We start from the raw sequence: 14,700 nt of genomic DNA, 5'->3' as shown, positions 1-14,700 counted from the left end.
GTCTTTTTGTTTATATAGGTGGAAATTACTACGATCAGAACTACACGGTAGTCAACAGGTTCCAAGAAAATGTTCTGACGCAGAAATGGGACATGGAGATACTATGACCTCTCTGAGATAAAAGCTGGACATCGCATCTGTGATAATATCGGACACATCTTTCCTGTCCTGCTGTGGAATATGAAAACTACTGAAGTCATGTCACTGGATTGCTGCTCTGCACATATGTCTGGCTGCTAGCCAAGAGAGCATGGCTCGTATTCTTCAGATCGGTTTTCCATCTGTTCTAGGCTGCTCTGAGCTCAGTGGCATCAGGAAAGAATTCAGAACAGACATTGGTCTTGTGCCACTGCATAGAGAACACACGAACGCCAGTGTCCGGGAAATGTTTCCGTTACCTCTGTCTCTCTGGACTGAACTATTTTGGGTGATACAGGGACAGTACAGGACCGTACCCTGTGCCAGAACCCTGTCTATAAGCTGCGTCTATGCACATTCATAACTGGAGTCTATGGAGAATGAGCATGATCTGCACTCCATACTTTGTAACTGGCATGCTATAGCACAAGCACTAGACAATCACAATGCATATAAAGGGGTTGTACAGGAGTAGAAAAACATGGCTGCCTCCTCCTAAAAAATAAATGTGCTGTCCGTATCCACATCTTGTAATAGGCATTGCAGCTAATTTCCATTGAATAAAGGAGTTGATCTGCGATACCTCACAATACCTGTGGACCGGTGTGGCGCTGTTTTTGGAAGAAAGTAGTCATGTTTTTTTTAATTCTGTACAACCTCTTTTAAGCATGGTTGAAATTTTCTTTGAGGTTGATATAAACATTTTATATACATCCACATGTTAACATGGCTCAAACGTGCCTCATATCCTGACCCTGATTTATATACAGGTGTATATTTTATGTTCATGTTCTGTGAAAAGCAAGAAAAAGTTGGACTAGAGAGTAATAATGTTATAGTTTTTCAATTTACCATGCAGTAACTAGATACTAGTAAAATACCCCTCTAGCCTTTGCCCCCTGAGTACGCTACTATAACATAGTGAAACATGTTGGGAGTCTTTTTTTTTTTTTAATCATAGCAAGGATATGATATATGGGGTACTGTATACAGACCCTATTGACTTGTATTGCACTGGCTTCCTAGTAGTGCCAACAGGCAGCCGGGTTTTTTTTTTTTTCTTCAAGTGCCTGGACTTACAGTACCTAGTATATTGGGGAAGAAAGGGGCATTCATGAAGGTCATAAATTTGCCACATTAAGAAAAAGACATCAGAACCTTTAGTTGCCCATCTCCAAGCACAGTTCTGGTCAGTCCTATTAGGACTGTGGATGCCAAAGTTTTTACACTTCAGTTGGTCCAGTAGTTTAGTAAATGTCCATGCACATATAGGCAATGTGATCATAGGATTGATGAAAAGTGCTCAGCTATCAGGACTGTATACAGGTATGATGTACATACATATAGAAACTCATGTATATGCCCTGCCTGAGGGTGCAGGGAGTTGTATATATATGAACTGTTTGAATATTTATATAACGCTGTAAGTAATATCATGTATATGTGTAAATCCAGATCAGATGAATCTATGGAACGTATATGTATATATTATTATGCAGCAATCAGGTTTAGAATTGGACGGTCATGTGGAAGATGAACCGGATGAGTGCCTTTATTTGTAATATCGTGTCAATACTGATGGTGATTTCTTTATATTTGGAATAAAAAAAATCAGTGAATAATTATTATGTAAGGTTTGGTTCTGTATGGAAGCATGCTATGGTCTACCCTCCATGCATTGGTGTAACTATAGTCACAGCTAATGCTATGGGGCCTAGAGATTGAGGGGGCCTTTACCATGCTGCAGGGTGACACGGTTGACAAAGAGTATAAAAGGAGCTTCAACAATAAAGGGGAATTGACACGGTCCACACACAGATGACACTACGGACCGGAATTCATCAATCATTACGAGGCTGGGAGCTCCGAAACTGTTTAAATGTTTGCGCTACTGTACTGACACGTTTTAAACTGTTTCAGAGCTCCATACTCCGTTCTGTAGCACATCTTCCATGTTTATGGGCCGTGCACAGAACGTGTGAATGCCCACCTAAACTGAATTCAGGATCCTGTTCTCTTCTCTTGTTGCTTCACACAGGACCACAGTATTACTTACCAACTTATCCATACCTCCCAACTATGGCAGAGTACAAAGAGGGAAATGCCCCCTAACCGCACCAAAATACTTCTCCCACAATCATAGGGCAGTGCAAGACTTATTTTCTTACAGTAATTTATTCCCCCCTATGCCAGCCCTACCCTCTGTGACCCCTCTCTGTGCCAGCCCTCCCTGTCGGCCTCTGTAAGCAGCTAGGACAAAGGAGGCCTGAGGCCTCTGCTGTCCATGGCTACAATCAGAACTCTGTGATCACAATGCAGATCCCCAATGGTGAACAGAGGGAAAATTCTCCCTCTGTAGCCCTATAGATGCTGCAGTCATGCTGACCACAGAATTTATAGATTTATAGCTGGGACTGTGGATGACACAGGCACAGCTTCTCTGTGCCTGTTTCATCCAGAGAACATTAATTAACACAGGGCAGCAGCGGAGGTGGGAGAAGGGGGGGGTGCACTAGTCAAAGGCTAACAATTGAATTAACTGCTATACATTACCCCTCCATGCTCTCTGTCTTCTCCCGTTCTCTGATTCCTGCCAGCCGCTCTGAAGCTGCAGTCCCGGGAAAGAAGCAGAGGTAATGTATGCAGTTTAGGGCAAGGGTTGCACAAACATCACTAATGATGTCTGTGCAGTCCTTGCTAAACGATAATCGAGCTGTGTAAGGGTCCATTTACACAGAAAGATTATCTGAGAGATTGTCTGCCAAAAATTTGAAGCCAAAGCCAGGAACAGACTATAAACAGAGATCAGATTATAAAATAAAGCTTGAGATTTTTTTTCTCTTATCAAATCCATTCCTGGCTTTGGCTTAAAATCTTTGGCAGATAATCTGTCAGATAATCTTTCTGTGTAAATGGACCCTAATAGGCACAGTAAACGAGCGCCAATCTAGCAGATCGGCGATCGTTTACATTATTGATCGGGCCGTCACCAGCCCGTCTAATAGGACCCTTAGGGCCCTATTACACCAACAGATTATCTGACAGATTTTTTTGAGCCAAAGCCGGGAATGGACTATAAACTGAGAACAGGTAACAATGGAAAGACTGAGATTCCTCTTCTTTTCAAATCCATTCCTGGCTTTGGCTTACAAAAATCTGTCACATAATCTGTTGGTGTAATAGGGCCCTTAGAATATTTTTGTTAGAGTAGCATAGGAGGTATATGAAGAGAATAGAGGATTGCTCAATAATCTGAGAAATCAGTCAAATGACTCCAAGTAAACGCGATGTCAAGTACCTGCCAGATAAAGGTTCTCAGAGGACTCCTGAGAGCTCTTGAACACAACCTGCCTTTGTCTGACAAGACTGAAGCACTAGGGGTCATAAATACATAGCATTGCTATCATTTAACTCTCATTTACAAGTGTAGAGGAGGGGTGCTTGTCTACTGAGACATTGTAATACAGAGCAGACTACTGCTGTAAGACTGATGGGGGTACATTAATAATAAGGTCATTCTAAGAATTGTGTGTATAGACAGAAGGGTGACATACGGGGGAGTGGCTTAGCTATGGCGGCGTAAGGACGTGTCTGTGAGGAGCTCCGTCCGCAGCAGTGCATTTCAGGAAGATTGCAGACCCCAGCAAACCACCTGCTATGCCTGGAGGGCGCAGACGCACGGCAGCAAAGTCTACCACTCACCCGCCCCGCTCGGTTTCGCTCCGCAACAGCCTGGATCGGTTTGTGCGGTCCCCCAGTCCCGGCGTGCACAGAGACCTTCAGCCTGTCATGGCGCTGACGCGCCGAGAAGAAGAGGAGCGCGCGGCACCTCAGTCATCCCCTCCACGCAGCGATAAGGGCGACCCACAGTCTGCTACCTGGACCGCCCGAGACCCTTTGTCCTCACCCTCTCGCTCCTCAGTGGCCTCCGATATCCAGCCCGGGCCCTCTGCAGAGGCGCAGGTAGGCTCCCTGCAGGGAGAGCTGCAGCTACTAAGGGAACTGATTCAGGCCTTACCCTCTAAGCGGGACCTACAGAGTGTAGTGGAGAGAATAGAATCTGCCCAGCAACAGGCGATAGAGGGTGTGAGGGGAGAAATTGAGCAGCTGGCCACCAGAACCAGTGCCACAGAATCGACAGTGTCTGCCTTAGATGCCAGAATGCAGTTATTGGAGCAAGAGGCGTTAGTGTCCCGCCGCCATTTGCAATCTGTGGCGCTGCACCTGGATGACCAAGAGAACAGGGGGAGGAGAAACAATGTCCGAATTAAGGGTCTACCAGAGCTCTCCCCTGCTGATAACCTTGTCACGCGAGTGTCATGCCTTTTCAACCAACTGACTAACAGACCGGAAGATGCTACGTTCTGCATCGACCGGGTGCACAGGGTGTCCAGAATATTTCAGAATGCTAATGCTCCGCCGAGAGATGTTCTGTGCCGCCTGCACTACTATACTGATAAGGAGCTGATTTTGAGAGCTGTAAGAGATAACAACCAAATCACGTTTGAAGGTGTGGATCTTCATCTCTACCCTGATGTCTCGGCTCGCACTTTGTATATGCGCAGGCTGATTCAACCGTTGCTTGCTAAGATCAAAGATGCTGGGGCCACTTATCGTTGGGGCCATCCGTTCCATGTGGTGATTAGAAAAGACTCTGCCATATTTACTCTTCGTCACCCGGAAGAGCTGCCTAATCTGTTCAACTTCCTGGATATACCCGCTATAGAGGTTCCGGATTGGCTCGCGTTGGGTCGTGTGGATCCGCCTACCAGCGCACCTAGAAGGCGAAGATCGTCCCGCACCATCTCCAGGGATGAGCCGGGATACCTGGGTCAAGGGGAACGACTGCCTGATCTGTCTAACCCGTTCCCACTGGAAGCCTGAGTGGCAGCTCGTGTGTGGGATTCTCCTCTATGAAGCTCAATTGTTAACTGTCAGGGACAGGTCGTTCGTTCGAGGAGGAGTGAGCACTGTTGAGTCCAAGGGGCCTCTCACTTTGTAGTCCTCGACACTCTTCAGAACTTGGCCGTTTATTGTTCATGCACGGACACATTGGGCCTGTGTTAACTCGGGACTCTGGTTATAGGATGATACGGTTTTGTCTCAAATCTGCTCTGTGCTCTCTTCCTCCTTTGGTTCCTTTTCTACCCGTGCAGTTCTTGAGGAATCTCACTCCTTGAGAATAGTTTAGAGACCTGTCAGTGCATTTGTTTTCAGTGCAGGATTCATTTCTGCTTCCCCCCTTTTCTCTCCCTCCCTCCCTTCTATCTTCATTTTGGGGTCTGTTTACAGTTGGTCTTCGCTCCTTCGGGATTGTGGTTAGTGAAATGTGCTGCTGTGGGGGACTCCCTCTCCCATGGTTTTCTGTTCCTCCACTTCTACTTCTGTAGGTCTGTTGGTCCTATGCGCACTTCGGTGCTTTTCTGATACTCTTTGGTTCCTTGTTCTCCCTTTTTCTTACTCTGTCAGTGTCTTCTAGTTTGCTTCTCTATTTGTATTTATCAATCTACCTCTCTCTCCTCTGTAGCCCTATTGTCTACTTCCTCTCCTCTCCCGGTCCTTTGTTCCCCTCCTTGACGGTGTGTGCCTGTGGAACAACCCTGCCATGACTACCTTTATCCAGCAAGACTTTGTGCTCGGTACCCTGAATGTGAAAGGTCTGCACGACCCAGGCAAGAGGTCGATTTTGCTTAATTTCCTAAAAGCTCAGCATGTACAGGTCGCGTTTCTCCAGGAGACTCATATAACTGCTAATGCTTTGTTTCAGTTAACTAATCGGTGGTTTTCGTCGGCCTATCACAGCTTCACGGATGACTCTAAGGCGAGAGGCGTGAGTATTTTGATATCCCGCTCTCTTCCTTGGGAATATGTGGATTCTCGCAGTGATGGAGAGGGTAGGCTTTTGATGGTTAAGGGCAGGATTGCTTCCTCCTTATATACCCTAGTGGTGGCCTACCTGCCTAATTCAGGTCAGGATAGCGCGCTCAGATGTTACTTGGAGCTGATGGACGAGTTCGCTGAGGGGACAGTGGTTCTGGGGGGTGACCTTAATGTAGCCCTGGATCCAAAACTGGACACGTCTAAGGGGCACTCACATTTAGCTAATACGTCTGTAAGGGGGTTGAATGACACTTTACACAATCACCACCTTGTGGATACTTGGAGAATCCTTCATCCAAGGGACAGAGACTTCTCGTTTTATTCGCCAGTCAGGGATATGTATTCCAGGCTGGACTATATCCTGCTCAAACACAGAGATCTCCATCTCCTCACGGAGGCGGAGATTGGCTCTATCACCTTCTCCGACCATGCCCTAGTCAAAGTAAAATTGTCTCTCCCGTACCCTTTGCCACGGCAATGGAATTGGAGGTTGAACGCCTCCCTCCTGTCTGATGTAGTGGTCCTCGCTGACCTTAAGCGTGCTCTTGGCGACTATTTCCTTACCAATGCCACCACAGACATATCTCCCGGGGTCCTTTGGGAGGCACATAAATGCGTAGCTAGAGGGGTGCTTATACAACATGGGGCCAGGCTTAAGAAAGAGCACTCGGCAAAGACCCTACATCTTCTGGATAGTGTGAAGGAGCTGGAAAGTAAACATAAGCAGTCTCCCTCTGAGGAGAATAGAGTTGCAGTGTTACAAGCGCGTGACCTTTTACGTACACACCTTACTAAAACAGCCAAAGCAAAATTGGCCAAATGCAGGCGTCATTTTTATGAATTTGGCAACAAATGCGGTCGCTCTCTAGCTAGAGCGCTCCGAACTCAACAGCAACTATCTTATATTCCGTTTATTCAGTCCAACTCATCCACGCGGGTCCACACCTCTTCCGCCATTGCAGAGACATTCAGGCAATTCTACACCTCTCTTTATTCAGTGGATAAGGAAAATCCGGCAACACTTGATCCTTCTTTTGGGGATAAGATTCGCCGCTATATAGCACAGAGCGGCATGCCTTCTTTGAGTGAGGAGGATGTTGAGGCGTTGGAAGCACCCATCTCTGAGACGGAACTTGCAGCAGCCGTCAAAGCCACTCAGACAGGAAAATCCCCTGGGCCTGATGGGTTTGGGCTTGTGTATTATAAAACATTCCTGAGTATACTCAGTCCCCATTTCCTTGCTGCCTTTAACTCCATTTCTCTGGGGGCATCCCTGCCGCTTGATACCACGCGCGCTCACGTGGCGGTGATCCCCAAGCCGGGGAAGGACAGTGCCCAATGCTCCAGTTATAGACCCATCTCTCTCCTAAATGTGGATCTAAAGCTTTTTTCGAATATTTTAGCATCCCGGCTGGTGGTGCTTTTGGACCCTATCATACATACGGACCAGGCGGGTTTCATGCCGGGACGGGAGGCACGGGATAACACCATGAAGGCCATTAACCTTATCCATAAGGCCAACCTCTCAAATTCGCCCTTAATGCTGCTGTCAACTGATGCCGAAAAGGCATTTGATAGGGTTAACTGGTCCTTCATGGTGGAGACTCTGAAATTCCTGGGCAGTGGGCCGTCCTTCCTCGCATGGGTGACTTCGCTATATGCTGCTCCTAGCGCTCAAGTTAAGATCAATGGCGTTATGTCAGAGACCTTCCCTATCCGCAATGGCACGCGGCAGGGATGTCCCCTCTCCCCCCTCATTTTCATCTTGACATTGGAGCCGTTTCTGTGCTATATTAGGGCCAATCCCAATATAGAAGGAGTCCAAATTCAGGGGTCCCATTATAAAACAGCGGCATATGCAGACGATTTACTTTTTTTTATCTCCAATCCCCGTATTGCCCTACCCAATTTGCTGGCGGAATTTGCCGAATACGCCAGGTTGTCTAATTTTAAGATCAACTATGCAAAATCTGAAGCCTTGAATGTCTCTCTGGCGCCTGAGTTAGTGGCACACCTGCGCTCCTCCTTCAGCTTCACCTGGGCCGCCCATTCTATTAAGTACCTGGGGATTCATTTGGCCCAAGACCTTAGCACCTTGTATCAGCGTAATTACGTCCCCTTACTGAATCACATTAAAACGGACTGTACCCGCTGGGCGAAAGGCCTACACACCTGGTTTGGGCGATGTGCGATCTACAAAATGAATATCTTACCCAGACTACTGTTCCTCTTTCAATGCCTGCCGATTAGGGTGCCCGTGGCATTCTTTCACTCCTTGTCGGCAGCCCAAACCCGCTTCATTTGGGGGGATAAACCGGCTCGCATACGGAAAGCGCTCCTCACGCGACCAAAGGACCAAGGGGGGGTGGGGCTCCCAGACCTAAAGAAATATTACCTGGCCACTCAGCTCACACACATAGTGGATTGGTGCAGAAACGGTGCTAGGAAGCCGTGGGTCCATATAGAGCAGTCCTATACTGGGATCCCTCTGAAAGGAATTGCATGGTTGCCCGCCGAGGTCCTCTCTGATCTCAAATACCATCCAACAATTGGACCGACACTAGCGGCATGTGCGGAGGAGGTGATCAGGCGGCATTTTGTGCCTCTTGTTTCCAGTATGACTCCCATTTTGGGCAATCCTAATTTCAGTCCTAGCTTGACCGACAAAATTTTCCGCAAATGGATAACGACTGGAATTTTCAGAGCAGATATATTCCTGCGTGACAATAACTGGTTGTCGACGTCTTTGTTGGGGGACATGACTGAACCCTGTCCTTTGGGCCACTGGCGGGTTGCGCAGCTTAGACATTACTTGCTCTCACTCCCCCCTCCTGCCCTCTTTGCAGGCTCACGTACTCCATTTGAGACGTTGTGTGCAGAGACGGACCCAATCAGACATACACTGTCCCTGACCTACCAGATGTTGAGCTCTACCCCGGAAGCACCCCCTCCTTCCTTTCTTCTGGCTTGGGAGACCGACCTGGGGATTACGCTATCTGACTCCCAGCGACTACGTATCTTTTATCTGACTCATAAGTCGTCCATCAGCTCTAAGTTCCAAGAGGCGGGGTACAAATTGCTGGCCCGGTGGTATAGGGTACCATCCAAGCTCCACAAAATTATACCGCAGGTGGATCCGATGTGTTGGAGGTGTGGCACTGACGAGGGGACGTTCTTACATACATTTTGGGAGTGTCCGCGATTGTGTAACTTTTGGGCAGAAGTGACTCGTGTAACTAAGCGGGTTACGGGAACCGCTGTACAGCTGGGTCCTGCTCTGTTCCTTCTCCATCACTGTGATATTCCGCAGGAAAAATATAGGCGCTCTCTTTTGAGTTTCCTGGTGATGGCAGCCAGGGCATGCATACCGTTGTGCTGGAAGCAACGTACGGCCCCTCCGTTATCAATGTGGGTGGCGAAGGTCAATGACTTAATGCAAATGGAGGACCTGACCTCCGAGTTGCACTCGAAAAATAACCAATTTTACTCGACCTGGTCCCCATGGATGCAATTTCAGGAATCTTCCGAGTACAGGGATCTGCTGCGCACCCATGCTTAACTTAACGTTGGACTGGGAGCTGGTTTAGCGGTCTTGGTCGGTAGTGGAGCTGATAGTCTTGCTGTGGCTCCTGTGGGCACACGCCGTTTCCCTCTACCCTGTTTTCCCTCACCCCCCCCCCCCCCTCTTTGTCTTTGCTACTCGGTCTGTTCTCTCTGTGTTCTTCTACTCCGTTTTCTCTATTCTTGTGGTCCCGAAAAGGTGAAAAAGGTGTGGATGATGTCGGCAGGTCCGCCCGATTGTTCCTGCATCTCTCTAAGAAGTGTTCAGGCGGGCAGTGGGTGTTGCTTTGTAACTTACGATGTGATGACACATTTTGCGGTATGTTTATGCTGATGCAGGGTGTGTACCTTGCTGTACATCGTTTACTTGTGTAGTGGTGATAAATAAAGAATTTAAAAAAAAAAGAAGGGTGACATACAGTCGATTGTATGTGAAGCATTGTTTTTTTTTTTTTTAAGTTTTTGAAATGTTTATAGATGTATGGCATAGGGCGTACTTGTAACAGCACATTTCCAAACCAAAATCTTATGACAAGTATGTTAGCAAAAAAGGGTCCGTGGAGCCTCAGTTCCAAGTCTCAAAACACGGGAATAGCCAGATATACCTCCAGGGGAGATAAGCCTGTAGCCCCCGTTAGCCAGAATCCTACTCCACACTGACGAGAGGCAAATACCCCGAAACAGCTGTCTGTAGATGGATGCCTGCCTTGGCAAACACTTGTCATGTCGCAATACTCGCCACAGAGTTAGGGTCCTATTTCACAGAGCGATAATCGGCCGATTTTATCGCTCCGTGGAATAGAGACAACCATAAGCCGATGATCGGGTCATCACCTGATCATTTATTCAGGTTCAAACCTAAAATCATCGGGCACCGACCGCGCATCGCTGTGCGGAATAGCAATGTGCAGCGGGCGACCGACAATTTCACAAACACCATACTTTACCTGTTGCAGGTCTTCTCCTGCGCTCCTTCCTCCTCCCGGTCCCGCGTGCAGCAGCTTCTGTGCGGCCTGTCTTAGCTGACATACCGCTCAGCCAATCACTGGCCAGGACTGCCACAACCAGTAATTGGCTGAGCGGTCTGTCAGCTCAGACAGGCCGCACCGAAGCTGCTGCTGTGCGCGGGACAGGGAGGAGGAAGGAGCGCAGGAGAAGACCTGCAACATGTCTAGGTAAAGTATGGTGTTTTAAACTGCAAGGACTGCAAGGGCATCGGTAACAATGTCCCTGCAGCCCTCGCTAAATGATTATCAGGCCGTGTAATAGGCCCAGTAAACATGCGCCGATCTAGCCACCAAGAGGGGCCACCTTGGTATTTCCTTATTTAAGCTCCAATACTCGCAACCGAGTGCTGCTTAAGGGGCTACGTATCAGGGTGGTTTGGTGATCTCCCCACTTGGAGGCACCCCTTGGCAATAGGCTTCCCTCCCCTGGAGGGATATCTGGCTATTCCCGTGTTTTGAGACTTGGAACTGACTCTCTACGGACCCTTTTTGCATACTTAAATATATAGGGGGCAATGTATCAGTGGAGACTCTTGTCTCTCTACATTTCATATAATTATTTTAATAGTCAATAACTTCTTATCCTCTAAAAAGTCCCAGTCATAATGTGAAATCTACTGAAAGTGACTGAACAGATAGCAGGTGAATAGGGCTGATATTGCATCAGACCCCCTCAAATACAAGAATTGAGTGGCAGCGATATACCACTAATACATAGAATAGGGAGGTTTAAATGAATTACAAAAATAGGAATGATACATATCTATATCATCTACAGCCTCCAATCCCATTACATAGTATATAGAATCGATGTGGCTGCATGCTGTCCATCTCCCGGTAAAGGCCCTAATGTCATTTGTTTAGTTACCATCTTCAAGAACTCTTAAGAGTTCCTGGAAAATGTGATGAATTGAGTTAGGAAATGCCGAGGGGACGGAGCCGAACACAGAAGAACAGAGCAGAAAGCTGAATTCCATGACATAATAAAGGAAGGAAGCGGCTCGCTGGCAGCCTCCTCTGTGAATGCACATTTCCAGTTTGGAAAATTGGCTAAAGCGTGCCCACTATGTCCTTGTGACACACTTTAAGCAGCTCAGTATTACATTACCCTGGAGGAGGCCATTTTGTTACACTGGTCTAATACTGCTAACATTTGATATGATTTAAAATATCAATAGTTTATTGGTGGGGTGACAACATCTGACTGCCCTGCTGATCAGCTGTTTGGTGCCTGCACTATAGCGAGAACGGAGCCAGAAGCAGTTCTTTTATCCTAGACAACCCCTTTAAGATGATAATGAGTTCATGTGTTTTCAGGATTTTATGGGCATATTTATTATTTCCCATGAAGCAAAGTTGATAAAATACAGTAGATGTGTACAACATCCATGTAAAGGAGTACAAATGTGTGCTATGTTAAAAGGGGTTATCTACCTAAGAGCTAAAATATGAAATGCTCCTAAACCTAACTGGTCTTATTCACCAAGTCCCCCTGAGTATTTCGAGCCGTCTCCCGTCTTTCTAGCTGCTTCCATTCCTGAGTTACAGGTTTTTCTAAAAGCCGATCTATATCCAAGATGGCCCCTGCCAGTAAACTACATTTCCCATCATGCATCTCCATGATTGGTCCGTTTGCATACTCGCCCCCTTAGCTTTCTTTCCTGCCCACTGCTGTTATTACTATTGCACAGTAAACACAGGACTGTTTTTTTTCACTGATTTTGCATCACCCCAGTATATTCCTTACTAGCTGATGATGTAGCAGAGCTGATGTGCGCATGGTGTAGCTATGTCTGCGTAACGGCCATCGGTTTACCAGGGGGGTGTAGTGTAGGTTTAGATCTCTGCTTGCTGACTGTAAGTGAAAACATTCTAGTTCCATCCAGACTCTAAGAACATCCATAACACTTACAATATACACAGCTGTGACACAAAGACAGGTACATATGCCTGTATTCATGGACAGCAAGCAGAGATAGAACTATAACTTTTCATATTACAAAAAATCTAGGCTCAGGGACACATGTAAGTCTATGGAAGCAGCACTTTTACATTCACTATCAATGAACAGGTGCATGGAGATGATGCAGATGTCATATCCTGGGGACCGGGTTACCAAGTCAATAGACAGCTAAGCCGGCCCCCAGAGAGGAAGAGATCACATGTCCTGTGTCTACAAAGGGAAGGGGGGGGGGGGGCAGCATATTGTCAGGGAGGACCCAGAGAAGAGGACTTTAGACATCCAGAGCGGATAAGTATGAGGGAAAAAAACATGGAAAGATAGGCTATACAGGTATATTTAGACATAGGGAAGGGGGATCATTTAGAATATTGTTTTTGCCATCTCAGACTGGTAGAAGGACATTTAGGACTCCATCTGACAATATTAGATTACATGTGAGGATTGGTAATATAATCTCCCTAATATCAGTATTATTGGAGGTGTCAGGTGTGCTGCTTCAAGGACTTAGAAGTCATATGCTAGATGTTCATGCAAAAATTAATAAATAAATAACATTTACAATAGCCCCAGTGGTTGTATGAGCGGATAGGGAAATCAGATGAGAAAAATCTGTCTAATCATAGATCGGCTCCTGCTACACTCACAGTCAGCACCCACACGAAAGCGATGTAGGTGATGCCTTCGCTTCATTACCGTGCTATATATTTTGGAGTTATTGTCCTTGGAATTCTTCCATTCTGGATTACATTGGATCTTTTTAAAACTTATTTTATTGAAGGATATGTACATAAATTCTCTACATCAATACAACATTACAAAACTTACAAGTATATGGTCATGGATCACATATTGTTCTGTATAAAATACATCATGTAGTAACAAACCAAGAAATCATGGCACTGGTGGCAGTGACATTTCATAGTATAATGTAACGTACCACAAGTACAAAGAGTCTACAGGATGAACATACCACATACTTTCATATAAGAGTATTATTGACCTGGGTGTAATAGGGCCCTATGGGCTGTAGCAACATGGCACCCAACCGGCAACTTACATGATGGGGGTAATGTAAAGTATCTGATGAAACACAAGAATAAGCCTGTATAGTGAACAGTAGCCCTTACTTGACATATGCACAGAAAATGTAAGGCACAATGGCGATTCACTTAAGTCCACATGACCCCTTCATAGAGTTATTTTGTGTAAAAATGATTGTCAGAGCCGTACAGAAGGCCCATTAGGCCGAGGATGCACAGCCTTTCCTGCTCAAAGGGCCACACTGTTAGGGTGGTATTACACTGGGCGATTTTTAGGCGATAAACGATCTCAAACAACCGCTATGACGAACTATCTTAAATCGTTCACCCTATTACACGATGATCGTTACTTGCGCTCGTCCTTTCCTGGCTGATAGACCAGGGAACAACCGAATGACGTTATTACACCGAACGATGTTCGAAGGATTTGTGAACGATCAACGATGAAATTAGGTCCAGATTCTATCAAATGGTCAACGATTTCTTGTTGGTCACAAACTACATACCCCCTCTTCCCTGCATTATAGCCCCCTTCACTGTATCCATCCCCTCCTTGGTTGAACTTGATGGACATGTGTCTTTCTTCAACCGTATTAACTATGTAACTATGTAATTTAATCATTGCCTGCTAGTACGCGAAACGATTTTTGTTTAAATCCGAACGATTTAGCGATCTTTCGAATGATAAATCATCCTGTGTAATGCGGCCCTTACACTGCTTCTCTGAAATCCGCTCATCAGCCGGCTGCCTTTTAACTTACTGCCGCTCCTTCTTGGCTGCTGGGAAAAGCTGGATCCAGTCCTGGGAAACTTCATCCACTTTCCCAGGACTGGATCCAGCTTTTCCCACCACCCGGAGAGGAGCAGCACAGAGCAGCAGGCGACCGACAATCTCACAAACACCATACATTACCTACACATGTTGCAGGGCTTCTGCGCTCCTTTTTCCCCCGTTCCCGCGGGCAGCAGCAGCTTTGGTGCTGCCCGCAGGAACGGGAGGAAGAAGGAGCGCAGAAGCCCTACAACATGTGTAGGTAATGTATGGTGTTTAAAACAAGGGCTGCAGGGACATCCGTAACGATGTCCCTGCAGCACTCGCTAAACGATTATG

At 46.6% G+C, this 14,700-nt stretch overlaps 1 protein-coding gene across 1 annotated transcript in view; it reads left to right on the top strand.

The window, feature by feature from the left end:
- CRYBG3 (crystallin beta-gamma domain containing 3) overlaps window positions 1–1,026 on the top strand; it is a 60,641-nt gene extending 59,615 nt beyond the window's left edge. Inside the window, exon 19 of the mRNA XM_069944933.1 lies at window positions 19–1,026. Within this exon, the coding sequence (XP_069801034.1) occupies window positions 19–107 (89 nt within the window). The 3' untranslated portion in view covers window positions 108–1,026. The remainder of the gene's footprint in view (window positions 1–18) is intronic.
- Window positions 1,027–14,700: the final 13,674 nt, after the last annotated feature.

This window comes from Dendropsophus ebraccatus, chromosome 11, assembly GCF_027789765.1.
Source record: "Dendropsophus ebraccatus isolate aDenEbr1 chromosome 11, aDenEbr1.pat, whole genome shotgun sequence".
Lineage (NCBI taxonomy): Eukaryota > Metazoa > Chordata > Amphibia > Anura > Hylidae > Dendropsophus > Dendropsophus ebraccatus.
This window is presented reverse-complemented; position numbering and strand designations above follow the sequence as displayed.